The 14646-nt window shown below is 38.8% G+C and overlaps 1 protein-coding gene across 2 annotated transcripts; it reads left to right on the plus strand.

Moving 5' to 3' along the window:
* The first annotated feature begins 93 nt into the window (after positions 1-93).
* On the plus strand, positions 94-7199 carry LOC114658752 (uncharacterized). 2 transcript variants are annotated; one of them, XM_028810797.2, is made up of 4 exons: positions 94-435; positions 3405-3540; positions 4910-5058; positions 6387-7199. In XM_028810797.2, exons 1-4 carry the CDS (start codon positions 400-402, stop codon positions 6702-6704), a joined length of 639 nt encoding a protein of 212 aa, XP_028666630.1. In that variant the 5' UTR covers positions 94-399; the 3' UTR covers positions 6705-7199. The 2 variants fall into 2 exon arrangements, 1 of the variants encoding a protein (XP_028666630.1); XR_003717457.2 differs by lacking the exon at positions 3405-3540 and having other exon boundaries at positions 99-435; positions 6205-7192.
* The last annotated feature ends 7447 nt before the right edge of the window (positions 7200-14646 follow it).

Here is a 14646-nt window from a genome sequence, read left to right on the forward strand (position 1 = left end):
ACGTCGTGTTTATCAGGGGCCCAGTAGTAGGTGGGGTGGAGAAGACCGTGGGGCTCCTGAAAGGGCGGAACATCTGACAGCAGTCCTCGGAACGCGCGACATCCGGGATCTGTCTGCTCGGGCAAATCCTGACCGCTAACGAGATTACAAGTACACTGTAAAAAAAATAAATCTAAAAATCGTTCTGGAAGGCTACAAAAATAAGTTGCTTCAACTTTTTGTGGGAAACGAAGTTGAGACAAAATGTTATATCAAGTACGGCACATTTCAAGTATTGCCCTTAAAGTAAACATAAAACTTTAAGTTACGACAAGGTAAAAACGTTTCATTCACGCATGTCCAAATCGTTGTTTGATTTACACTTCCGGAAGATCCAGGAAAGTGACTCCATTTCATTGCATGTGGTATTTTGTGAAGATTTTGTTAAGTTCTAAGGTACGTGATATTCTGTGACATTGACAGTGTGAGTTAAGGAAAGTGGTCAGCTTCATAATAATTCGCGAATAATTAACCTGCCGTAAAGGAGGAAGTGTAACAGCGTGAGCCGTGAATTTTTTGCATATCTAAGTAGTTTCCTTCGTTTCACTTAAGTTGCACTTCTTTATTTTTCTGCCAAAAATCCAGAATAGTCCCAGTTCATATAGTCTTGTTGTATCAGAAATGTTAATGAATGTGCCAATTTTTAAGTTTAAGGAAGTCGAGTTTAAATAACAAAAGAATGTCCACGCTATCAATACCTTGTCGTTATTGCAAATTTTCACATGAAAAACAGCATATTCTGATTAAGCACTATCGATTAAAACACTGGCATCATCTAACCAACAGAAGAGTGCAGTGTTTGTACTTGGACTGTTTAGCTTTATTTAATACAATAGGAGCTTTAAGAACGCACCTAAGCCGCGTGCATTCTAAAAGTGATAAATCGGAGTGTGCCACATTTAACTGTGAACACTGTAATTTCAAAGACATTTGCAAAGAAAGGACTTGTATTATTCACTTGAGCAGACACTTGAAAAACTACGAAACTGTGAAATGTCTAATTGTACTTTTAAAACCAACATTCTTTCCACATTCCGAGTGCACATTAATAGAAAACACAAACATCAGGCCTTGAAGGATTTTAGAACGTCTGTGGTGCTTCTAGAGCAAGGGTTCCCAAAGTGGTCGATATTGACCCCCTGGGGTCGATTTGAACTTTCTAGGGGTCGATAGTTTCAATGAAAAAATTTGGGGGTCAACGACAGCAAAAATAGACCCCCTTACTACTGCTATTTGTTTGTTACTTCAAAATATCTATGATTCCAATCGGTACCTAATTAAGAAGTAAAATCATTTAAAAAAAACACATTACATACCAAATTTGCGAACGAAAAGGTAAAATGTGTCATTAAAAGAGTCACACGTAAGAATGCATGAAAATACATGTAGCACAAACATGTCTGTTCATTGTCTTATCGAACATATCAAAGCAAGTGCGGATATGAAAAACCATTGCATGTAATTAGGGGGTCGACGGTTTTAAAAGTTTTTGGTAAAGGGGTCTGAGGCTGAAAAAAGTTTGGGAACCCTTGTTCTAGAGGATGAATTAGGTGAAGCTAGCTGTACTCTAGAGGACTCTGATGATGGTGAAGATACCACAGAGGCATGTAGCAGTAATATTTTAACAAGTATTGTTGTTGAAGGAGAAAATTTAGATTTAGCAATTGAACATAAGCTTGCTGCTCTCTTTTTGTGCATGCAGACTGTACTGCACGTTTCACAAAATGCAATGCAACAGATTATTGAAAATTTAAAAGAGATCTCAGAACTTTCAGAATCCCAAACCTTACATATTATTGTGGACACTTTGAAGAAAAATGGCTGCACTCTTGGTAACTCTGATCTTGCAAATATTTCAGACACCATTCACAAAAGCAACCCATTTTTAAAAGCTTGTGAAGGAGGAGGTCACAAAAGAAAGGCTTATTTTAAGAAAAACTTTGCTGTAGTTGAACCAGTTGAGTTTGTGTTCAGCCGAATATAAAACAGGTCATTTGTTTATGTTCCCATACTGAAAGTCTTAACAGCTTTGCTGGGTCGAGATGACGTTTTGGAGAACACATTGAGTACTCCAGTGGAGATACCAGGATATTATATGTCATATCTTGATGGAAAGTTTTATAAAGAAAACAAACTTCTTGGTTCCAGAGAGTTTAGAATTGCTATTTGTTTGTACATTGATGATTTTGAAGTTGCCAATCCACTTGGCACTTCACGCAAGAAACACAAGTTAACTGCAGTATACTGAGTTCTTCTTAACTGGCCATCAGAATTTCGAAGCAATCTCAATGCAATACAGTTAGCACTTCTAAGCAAAAGTCTGGATGTAAAACAGTTTGGTTATGACACTTTTTTTGATCCATTAGTCAAAGATTTAAAGATGCTTGAACAAGAAGGTTTGTACATCAGTAAACTTTCTGGAAACATCAGAGGAACTGTGTTTGCTGTTTCTGCCGATAATCTTGCTGCACATAGTCTTGCTGGATTCCAGGAGAGCTTCAAGGTAGACAAATTCTGTCATTTCTGTTTGGCATCACTGAGTGACATTCAAAGCATAGATGTACGACAAGGATTATTTCAAATAAGAACACAACAGGGGCGTGATGATTTAATCACTCAGCTTAAAACAAACCCCAGTCTTAAGTCTGCCAGTGGTGTGAAAGCTGAATGTGTGTTGAGTAAACATTTGACTTTTTTCCACCCTGTAACTGGGTTTCCACCAGACCTTCTTTACGATTTTCTTGAGGGTGTTGTGCCTTTTGAATTAAGTGTTTGTTTGCACAAGTTGATTCAAGATAATTATTTCACACTTGACTGCCTTAACACTATTATCCAGAATTTTCCATATGAGCACTCTGATAAAGTTAATCGGCCACAAAAAATTTCACAAACCTTCAGTTCAAAAAAAAACAATTGGTGGTAATGGGCATGAGAATTGGACACTGTTAAGACTCTTATCTTTGATGATTGGTGGTTTAGTGCCGGAAAAAGAGAAAACTTGGGAAATTTTAATGGACCTGAAGGATATTGTGGAACTTGCATTTTCCAAAAAATTTTCAGAGGAAACATTGTGCTATTTGGAGTCAAAACTCTCAGGACACAAACAGCTGTTTCAAGAAGTGTTTCCAAATGAAAAACTAAAACCCAAACACCATTTCATAGAGCATTATCCAAATATGACAAGATGTTTTGGCCCCTTAGTTGATGTGTGGAGCATGAGGTTTGAATCTAAGCATAGTTTTTTCAAGAGGGTAGTTCGTGATTCACGCAGTTTTAAAAACATTGTAGTTACTTTGACAAGACAACATCAGTTATTGCTGGCATATGTTTTGGACTCACCCAATTTTTTTAAACCTTTATTGCAGCCTGGCAAAGTAAAGGTGGTCCAAACCCAGTTCCTTGAACCAAAGCTTAAGGATATTATCAGTAAAGTGTATCCAGGCCAAAACATGGTGTCTGTCACACATACTGTATGTTTGCATGGAACTACTTACTCAAAAGGTATGGTAATATCTGTGGGTTCTTGTTCTGGTCTACCTGACTTTGCCTTAATTCACCATTTATTATTAAAATATTCTGAAGTTTCATTTGTTGTTGAAAAACAGAGCTCATGGTACATTGAACATCTTCGGTCGTATGAAGTTTCAAGGTGTAACTATGGAGATGTAATTCTTGTTCGTCCAGATCAGCTAAATGACTTTTATCCTCTTACACCTTACAAAATAAGAGGAAAGCTTTTAATTTCTCTCAAGAGATTTATAATTTGTTAGCCACTTATTGTAATTATAGTGAACATCTTTTTTATCTTGTTTTTTAGTAACATTTGTCACTATGCTACATCGAGTTATTCTTGGACCTGACAATATACAAAAAGTGTCCATTCCCAACCCTTCTTCACTTGAAGACCTCAAAGAAATGCTATCGAAAAAGCTACAGATTGAGAAAGGATTTTCAATGCAGTATGAAGATCCTGACTTTGATTATTGGCTTTGCAATCTACATAATGTGGAGGAACTTCCACCCGAAAAAGCCACTATAAGAATTTTTTGGGAATTAATGATGAGCCCAATAGAACAACCTGACAAAGACTCATCAGATGTTTCTTTTGACACTTTAGATACAGCTAGTCTGGTATCAGTAGAGTCCAGCCCAAGCTCATCCAGTTCTTGTCACCGTGTAAGTCAGTGGCCATCAAAATTTTTCATACCAAGTTTTTCATTTGACGTAGAGATCCGCCTCAGAAAAGGCAATGAACAATATGAGAGAGAACAAACAACTTTGAATGTGCCCTGTGATATGAAAATGGAAATTTTAGACAAATTAGCAGAGCTAATGTATTCTTTCAAAGCTTACCCCACTGACAAAGAGTTTGAAAGTGTTGCAAGGGAACTTGTTTCTAAGCACCCCTGTTTGTCTGAGCCTGGACCTGATAAGGGGTGGCAAGCATGGAAAATGAGCCTAAAGCACAAGATGGGCAATTATCGTCAAAAATTGCGCAGCGCTGGATGCTTTGAAGTCACAGTAAACCAAAAGAAAAAGAAAGGTGTTAAAAAACCAAAGCATGCAGAGATAAACTTCCTGCCTGACCATCCACCAGGTATCAATGAAGAAGTACTGGAATGTGAAAGAAGAGCCATGGTAGATGAACTTAAGAAGAAAAATTTCAACATGAACCTTCTAAATGAAAAAATGGACATTACATTCTCCATGAGACGACAAGAAATTGTTCAAGAACAACCTTTAGTGTCACTTGTAAAAGAGAAATGGCCAGGCCTCTTCTTACAGCATCAAATGTGAATTTGATTTCATTTTTTAATATGGGATTTTATAAATATTAATGCCATTGGTAATTTCTGTATGTATCTTTCAGGTGTATGGAGAATTCAAACGAATAACGGGAATCGACCTTATAAAACCTTCCAGTTTGCTTTGGAAACGTATGCAAATGGGCTTATTCACATGTTCAGAACAAAAGGAGGTGATGAAATCGGGACCCTTTTGGAAAGACTTGATCAGCAGGTGATAATCAAGTTCTTGTTAGTTAGTGCCAGTCATGTAAAGAAATAGTTAATTTCTTTTTTTTCTGTAATTATGTCTAATTATATTTTGACTAAGCTTTCAGAGTTCATGTGGATTTTAAACTTTGTTTCCTCTCAAGATTTCTACTTATTATTTTTTACATAGGGTTTTTTTTTTTTTGTTTGTTTTTTTGTCATCCGGATATTGATAAATGTGTATGAGGCTGCCTTGCATTCATGTCTGTTTTGCCTGTCAATTTAGTTGCATAATTCTTGTTACATTACATACTGTACCTTACAGTAGACATTGTATGCAACACCATGTTGATACCATGTGCTCAATATAAATGCTTATGTAAATGTTTTCAAATGGGCAGGGGACACTCTGGATGAAGCACCAGTTCAGATACTGTATATACAGTATAAACACACACAAGCACTGACGCACTCAGACAATTTAAGCCAATGTAAATTTTGTACATAAAAATTATTATAGTTGTATTTTATTCATGTAAATTACATACTCAGTGTGTTCACCTTTTCCCGTCCTGTTATGTGATCCTTACTTTCCATTTATGTCTTCATCCTCGGGTAGACCAGGTTTCATATGTGAATTTTTCTGAACAGTAATCCTGAATGTAGAACTTCAACATCTAATTCTACATCTTTAATAAGTGATGTTTAAACTTCCAATAATTTAGAAGCAGAAAGATTACCCAATATACTTCTAATGGTGATTTGAAAAATGTAAAACATTAAATTAAATGTGAAGTGAGTTTCCTTCCACAAACCAATGAAAGACAGCTTAGGTCTGACTATTGTCCAGGTGTGAGTGTATGAGAATTATGGGGGTCTGTCTGTGTGTACCCTCTGGTAAACTGGAACCCCATTGTGCCTCCTGTCGAGTCCTCTGTGCTCCCAGAATAAGGCTCAGAACAGCAGTGATGTTGACCAGCATAAACGGCCAATGAAGTGCGACATAAAACATATTTTACATGTGAAACTATTTATGCAATTAAGAAATGTATTAATTAACATTTATTTTTAAATGTATTGACATGTAAATACATTGTTGTGATATCAATATAAGAAAGCTTGTCTCTCCTTTTTATTGTTTTATAATACCATAAATCTTTCATCTTTCCAGACTACAGACATAACTGAACACCGTAGATCAGTTGCATTGAAAGGCCGTCCACATTACCTGAGAGAGCACACACCACTATTCAAGTCTTGTTTGGGAAGTTTTTTTTTCCCCCAATCATCATAAAACTAACAAATGTTACTCACAGTGGTGCATTACAACATTTGTGTTTATATGTTTTTAAGGTAACTAAGTCAAAGGAATTGGACACTCAAGGTGTGAAAATCATGATGATTGAAATGGTCAGAGATGAAGAAGATTCCGGGACACTAGACAGCATGGCAGTTGTGATTGAGGACACTGTTGTGGTTGAAGGACTGCCGGATTATCCCACTGCTTTTTGTGTACTGTTTGGGTTGATTTATGCCTTAAATATGGAGTATCCTAAAGAATGGAAGTACACATTTGAGACCATTCAGAAGGTCTTTCTTAATCTTGGAGAACAATGTTCGGCTCGTACCCTGTCCTTAAAAAATAAGTTGTTGCAAGTTCTAAAGCTTTAGCCTGGCGTATCAATTATGTTGATATTCATTTTGCAAGGTTAGAAATTATATATAAGTAGAATCTGTTGATTGAGGGTAAATGATGTGCAAATCTTAGTTTTGTCTTTTTTGCAGTTTGTAAATATTTAATGTTTTTGAATATCTTTATTTAATTTGAGATGTTTAAAATCTTTAAGGTTCATTTGTTTAGATCATGAAAGAATAGAGTAAACAATCTCTTCTCTGGTACAAAAATATTGTCTTAGTGTTTATATTATATGGAAAATGTTTTAGTTTGTTCTATTGTGTTTAAATTGTTTTAACATGAAACAAAAATTGCTTATCAGGTGCCTCTGTTAAACAGATGATTTAATTTGCTCTTGTTGAACATTGTTCAATTCTAGTGATTTGCTTAACACTAATGTTTTTCAAAAACTTTAACAGATATGTTTTTCATTGGTGTCTGTTGAGAGACAATAATAAACAGTTTTGCTAAACAAATGTAGTTTTTCATTTATTTAATGAGCTTTTTTTAGTTAATCCATGCAAGTAATATATTTTTGTATCACATATCAATTTAAAAAAATGCAGTAACAAATTACATCACTCTTTTTAAGTTGGGTTGTCCAAATTGTTTTTTTAATTTCCACTTATGTAAAAAATATGAGTTGACACAAGTAAAGTTTTTAAGTAATGCCAATAACTCTGGCCCTAACACAAGTTGGGTCAATTAATTTTTTTATTTAAACAAAACGAATTGCTAAAAAGTTGTGCTCTTAAAAAGAGTGATGAAATTATTTGCTTGATAATTTTAAGTTAGGGGAGTCAAGCATTTTTTACAGTGTACCCGATCTGCGCGGCATCCCGTCCAGGGCTTCACACACGCTACTGGATGTAAGATAATGTCATGAAGCAGCGCGTATGTCAGATAGCGGGGAAATAAGTGAAGTCGAGTTATTCGTTACAAAGTCAATAAGCCAGTGTCGCGAGTGCCGCGGGCACAAAGCCACAGTTTGTTTATTCGCCGCAGCGCGGCGCTCCAGACACCTGCGTTTCTCCAGTCTGATCGGTCAATGCATAATACCGAAGACGAATCGTAAAACAAGGAGGTTGCGAGCATGCGCACCCACCACACGACGAACCACCTCAATTGGGGTCCGAGGCTGGTGCCACTTCAGCACCACACTGAACATTGCGAGTTTTTTTTTTACAATAACCGGAGTGCCAATCCTGCCACCAACCTCTGAGTGTTTCCTGCAAGTTGGAGGACCTGCAGAACAAGCAGCATTGCTAAAGCCCCTTAAAAGGCAGCTTCACGACTGTTGGTGGTCTGCTCAGCCCCGAATAGTAATTGGAGCAGATGTAACTGCTGATACGGCACAGCCCAAAGTCAGCCCCGCAAAAAAGGTGATTTTGAATTACATTGCACTTTACATGAGTGAAGTACGTTTAAAAATGCGTTATTTGTTTTCTCAAGTGTCCTTTATTAAAACGATTAGATTTAGTCTTGAAAACATATATAAAAAAGGGAAGAAATCAGAAATAACCTTCAAAATACCTGATCTAAAAAAGGGCACTTCACTGCACTGTGTGCTCCCTCGTCACGAGCCTTTCCTTGACAAAGAAAACTTTAATTGTGTGAAGCGCTCCTTGAAAATGAAGTTGGTAGTTTTGAGCTTAGAAAAAGCAACTGATAATGTGGACAGAACACAAATCTTTATAATGTAGTCGGCAGGATACTAAGATCAACAAAACCTGAGCTCAACCGCCGTTCCAGTATGTACCGAGGGTCCTTCACAATCCAGCAGCCCACTGGCATCTCACCAGTCTGTTAGCGTCTGTTCATGGGTAGTTACGGAACGCGTGAGAGCCGAGCTTTATATTAACACTTTATGTTGTGTTTACTTGAAGATATGTTACATAAACTAGTCTTGAACTATAAAATAAATGTATTAAGAACAGGGACAGATAACGTTTCAGTTTTAATGGGCGACTGTGTCTTTAAGAAGGATTGCTGGGTGGCAGGGGTTAATGGGGACGAGGAATCTTATTGTCAGTTTTTCTGTGAATTGCTAAGACTGTGGAAACACGCAGTTTTCTCACCTTGTCTGTCTTGAGTTTCATTTCTAACTGTGCAATTATGTACTTATAGGCTGCAGTGTGTTAAAAGCAGGTATTGTATAGAATGTCTATTGGGAATCTAAGGCGTGACGCTTTTAGGCAAAGCATGAAATGTCCGTGTTACTTTAATATGCTATAACTTTCTCTGGAAATTGCATTTAATAGCTAGGCATTATACAGAACGACAAATACTATTTAGGCTAAGTATGAAAAATGTGTCATGAAAAGGCCTTTATTAAAAAGACGTATATGAACATGAAAAAAGAAATACAAAATAAAGTACACGATTTTAATACTAAAAACAAACTACTTGCTGTAACAAAAGAAGGCTAGAATGGCGTTTTGAATTACACCTACTTGTGTTTTTAGCACAAAAACACTTCATATATTTAACGCTTGTTCTTGCACCGACGCCTAACAAAACCTTAAGAGCTAGCAGCTGACCGAAGAGGTACTTCGCGATCAGGAACGTCATCAACTGTGAGGAACTCCTTTGGACATAAAGCGAATTGTGACCTGGCGTAGACTTGTTCAAAGCCCCTCGAGCCGTTCCAAGTCGGTACAAATCCGGTCTCTGTCACACTCGGAACAACGCCAGTCACCCCGCCCCTTGTTGACGTCAGGACTCCGAACTGTTCAGGGGGCCCGGCCGCGCATTATTTTGTATGAAATTGCGCCTTGTATTTAATTTCCCGTGCACTCAGCTGATAAACTAATATTAAACATAGATATTGTGCATATTTAATCTGGTCATAAACCTGTTTTGCAGAATTGCATAATTATACAGCGCATCTATTAAAATAATTAGAGGAAACATTGGTCGCTAGCGGAAGTATTTTATACATTGCCAGTTTGCCTTTTGGCTTTGCATAGAATGCCCAGGAAATGTTTGCCATTTTAATCGTTTCATATTTTATACGCGATGCCTTATTTCACACGTTGATGGTAAGCTAGATATAACGGGGAAAATAAAGTTCGGTTTGTGCAACACCGGAGTGGATCAATGTGAAATAGGGCTGGACCCGCGTAATGTAGGATTGATAAAGATGGAAGGCCTAAAGAAGTACTTGTGGTTTGTGAAGATGGTGGCTGTTGTCTCTTTAAGAGATTAATTCGCCCAAATGGCCTAGAAAGTGTCACAAGCCGGGTGTGTTAGGAGAGCAACGGTTAACTGGGTGTTGCAGTAAGGAAGCAAAATCTGTGCCTTAAATGTTCACTTTTATGTGGTAGGTTTTAATTGTGTTTAAAGGATATTCATGAAAATTTTAAGTATATATGTATATATATATATATACTGCGGTGGGTTGGCACTCGGCCTGGGACTGGTTCCTGCCTTACATCCTGTGTTGGCTGGGATTGGCACCAGCGGACCCCCGTAACCCTGTGTTCGGATTCAGCGGGCTGGAAAATGGACGGATGGATATATATATATATATATATATATATATATATATATATATATATGTGTGTGTGTGTGTGTGTGTGTGTGTGTGTGTGTGTGTGTGTGTGTATATATACGAGGTGTGTCTGTCACATAACGAGACTGATCAAATAACTCACCTTTATTTATATGTATTACAAATTTAATGCTCGTCCCCTTCAATATACTCCCCATTTGTACTAATACATTGCTGCAGTGTTGTTTTCCACTGGTCGAAGGCATGGAGCAAATCAGTTTCTGTCAGCTATTTTAACACATCCGACGTTTTCTTCTTTACAACATCAACTGACTCAAAACGTGTCCCAATTAAGCACTGATCTAATTTTTGGGAAAAGATTAAAGTCACACGGTGCTAAATCGGGCGAATATGGAGGATGTTCAAGTGTAGTGATGTGCTTGTCGGTCAAAAACTGCTTTACAGAAAGTGCTGTGTGATCAGGCGCATTGTCCTGGTGAAGAATCAAACCATTTTCCCACAGTTGCGGCCGTTTTTTTCTGACTTTTTCTCTCAGCTTCATCAAAACTTCCTTATAATAATGCTGGTTAATTGTTGTGCCTTCTGGAACCCGTTCTTCCAAAATTACACCCTTGATATCGAAAAACACGATGAGCATGGCTTTGAATTTGGACTTGGTTTGACCAGCTTTTTATCATTCTTGGTGATGACGGTGTTTTCCAGTGCATTGACTGTCTTTTGGTTTCAGGATCATACTGGAAGATCCAGGTTTCGTCACAAGTGATTACTTTATGAAACAGGTTTGGATCTGAGTGAAACTGCTGCAGAATGTCAACACAACATTCCACGCGACGTTCTTTTTGCTCTGGTGTGAGAACCCGTGGGACCATCTTTGCAAAACCTTTAAACTTAGCATTTTTTCGGCACACTACAGAAAACACAATCAAACTAAATGGCGACTCACAATCAACTGAACATCATAGAGTGTTGCTGCTTGTCATGCAGGTTCAGACCTGTTCAAGGTCACCACGTGTGCAGTCATAACCTGTTCGGACTGCTTTGTTTACTAGGTGGAATCACAGTCTCGTTATTTAATAGACACACCTCGTATGTGTGTGTGTGTGTATGTATGTACAGGTATGTATGTATGTATGTATGTATGTATGTATATATGTATGTGTGTGTGTGTTTATATGTATACATATATGTGTGTTGTGTGTTGTGGCAAGCCCAGATGCCCAGAAGGACCGGAGGAGGGATTATGCCTCCTCCAGAACACGAGGTGTGGTTTTGGGGACCACGGGAACAGAGCTTAGAAGCTCAACCCTATAGGGGCCCGTGGTCACCGCCAGGGGGCACCCCGATGCTTGGAGACCCTGGTCCTCAGCACTTCCGTCACACCTGGAAGTGCTGGAGGGAAGACGACCAGGGACACCCAGAGTGCTTCCAGGTGCGCAACCGGCACTTCTGCCACACTGTGGAGTGCCGGCGGAAGCTAATTGGGAGGCACCTGGAGCACGTCCAGGTGATTATAAAAGGGGTCGCCTTCCTCCATTCAATGGCTGGAGTCGGGAGGAATAAGGCAAGGGCTAGGAGGAGGAGGAGGAGGAGAAGGAGGAGGAGAAGGTGGTGGTGGTGGTGGTGGAGGAGGAGGAGTGGAGGTGGACCAAAGAGGAAGGCATTGTGTGAGAGGCCTGGAGTTTGGGGGAATTCGGGGTTGCGTGTGTTTCACCTGTAAATATTAGTATTGTAAATAAACGTGTTGTGGTGCTTAAACAATGTCTACCTGTCTGTGTCCGGGCTGTGTTCCACAGTGTACATATACAGTGTGTGTGTATATAACTATATATATATATATTGTGACGTGTCTTGCCATTGCATGGGCTATAGGGAAGGGAAGCAGTGTTGGGGTGGAGTCTTGAGGGAACCCTGTTTGTAAGGGCTTGGGGCACCTCCCTAGAGAGAGAGATGAGTGACAGGGATCTGGGTTAATTAATTAATGGGGCGTGATAAAAAGTGGTGGGTGGCCGGAAGTTGGAGTTGGAGGCTGGAGAAAGTGAGGAGAACAGTATAAGGTGTACGGAAGGGAAGTAACTGTTTGGAGAGTAAGAGAGGTAGATAGGACGAAGGTGATTAGTTTTTGTTATTTTGGAGGTGTCCCCGTGACCCAGACAACGGGCGGCTGTAGGGCACCGTTTATATCGCGGCTGATTGAATAAAAAGCCAGTCGGCATTTTTGGAAGACTTCCCCGGACAAGCGGCTCCTGAGTGTGTTATTCGACGGGACGTCACAATATATATATATATATATATATATATATATATATATATATATATATATATATATATATGTATGTGTGTGTGTAGCAAAGGACCACTTTATCTTTCGTATGTTCAGGACTTATAGTGTTCACTCCGGAGTGTCGATCAGGATACTGGCAAATGATGCAGAGTATTCCACACAGCAGCTTAGTTTGAAATTGAACTCATTTATTTTGAGATATACACCTGCATTCGAATAGGTATAGGTGTATTTGTATGTGTGGTCTACAATAAAAAAGAATACATAAAACTTATTGATAAAGTACCCAAAGTCCACTAGATGGCAGTATTACTGAAATTAAGCACTAGCTTACCGGCAGTATAGAATCCAAATCAATAACGTAAGGAAAAAACAAGGAAAATGCAAACGAACCCACCTCTGGTCATCAACGCACACTTATCTTAACTCGGTACACTGCTGATTCTTACTTATAACAAATAAATGTTTCTTTATGCGGAATTGACTATTGCGGCACTCGTGCACCTTCTTCACTTTTTAACATCCCATAATAGACACTCTCATGCATGCTGGGAGGTGCACCCTTAAATGTGATCCGTGTCTCTTTAACAGTGTGTGTGTGTATAAGTAAGTATATATATATATATGTGTTTGTGTGTATATACGTATGTACTGTATATATACTGTATATGTATATGTGTGTGTATATATGTATGTATATATATATGTGTGTGTGTATAAATATGCAAATAGATGTGTTTGTGTGTATATATGTATGTATATATACTGTATATGTATATGTGTATGTATATATATGTGTGTGTGTGTATATAAGTATATATATATATATATATATATGCATGTGTGCATAAGTGTGTATATATATGTGTGTGTGTGTGTTTATTTGTATGTATATATATATATGTACATACAAATAAACACACACACACATATATATACATACATATATACATATACAGTATATATACATACATATATACACACAAACACATATATATACAGTATATATTACAGTGCATCCGGAAAGTATTCACAACACATCACTTTTTCCACATTTTGTTATGTTACAGCCTTATTCCAAAATGGATTAAATTCATTTGTTTCCTCAGAATTCTGCACACAACACCCCATAATGACAACGTGAAAAAAGTTTACTTGAGATTTTTGCAAATTTATTAAAAGTAAAAAAACTGAGAAATCCCATGTCCATAAGTATTCACAGCCTTTGCTCAATACTTTGTCGATGCACCTTTGGCAGCAATTCCAGCCTCAAGTCTTTTTGAATATGATGCCACAAGCTTGGCACACCTATCCTTGGCCAGTTTCGCCCATTCCTCTTTGCAGCACCTCTCAAGCTCCATCAGGTTGGATGGGAAGCGTCGGTGCACAGCCATTTTAAGATCTCTCCAGAGATGTTCAATCGGATTCAAGTCTGGGCTCTGGCTGGGCCACTCAAGGACATTCACAGAGTTGTCCTGAAGCCACTCCTTTGATATCTTGGCTGTGTGCTTAGGATCGTTGTCCTACTGAAAGATGAACCATCGCCCCAGTCTGAGGTCAAGAGCGCTCTGGAGCAGGTTTTCATCAAGGATGTCTCTGTACATTGCTGCAGTCATCTTTCCCTTTATCCTGACTAGTCTCCCAGTCCCTGCCGCTGAAAAACATCCCCAGAGCAAAATGCTGCCACCACCATGCTTCACTGTAGGGATGGTATTGGCCTGGTGATGAGCGGTGCCAGGTTTCCTCCAAACGTGACGCCTGGCATTCACACCAAAGAGTTCAAGCTTTGTCTCATCAGACCAGAGAATTTTCTTTCTCATGGTCTGAGAGTCCTTCAGGTGCCTTTTGGCAAACTCCAGGCGGGCTGCCATGTGCCTTTTACTAAGGAGTGGCTTCCATCTGGCCACTCTACCATACAGACCTGATTGGTGGATTGCTGCAGAGATGGTTGTCCTTCTGGAAGGTTCTCCTCTCTCCACAGAGCACCTCTGGAGCTCTGACAGAGTGACCATCGGGTTCTTGGTCACCTCCCTGACTAAGGCCTTTCTCCCCCGATCGCTCAGTTTAGATGGCCAGCCAGCTCTAGGAAGAGTCCTGGTGGTTTCGAACTTCTTCCCTTTATGGATGATGGAGGCCACTGTGC

Source organism: Erpetoichthys calabaricus, chromosome 10, assembly GCF_900747795.2.
Source record: "Erpetoichthys calabaricus chromosome 10, fErpCal1.3, whole genome shotgun sequence".
Classification (NCBI taxonomy): domain Eukaryota; kingdom Metazoa; phylum Chordata; class Cladistia; order Polypteriformes; family Polypteridae; genus Erpetoichthys; species Erpetoichthys calabaricus.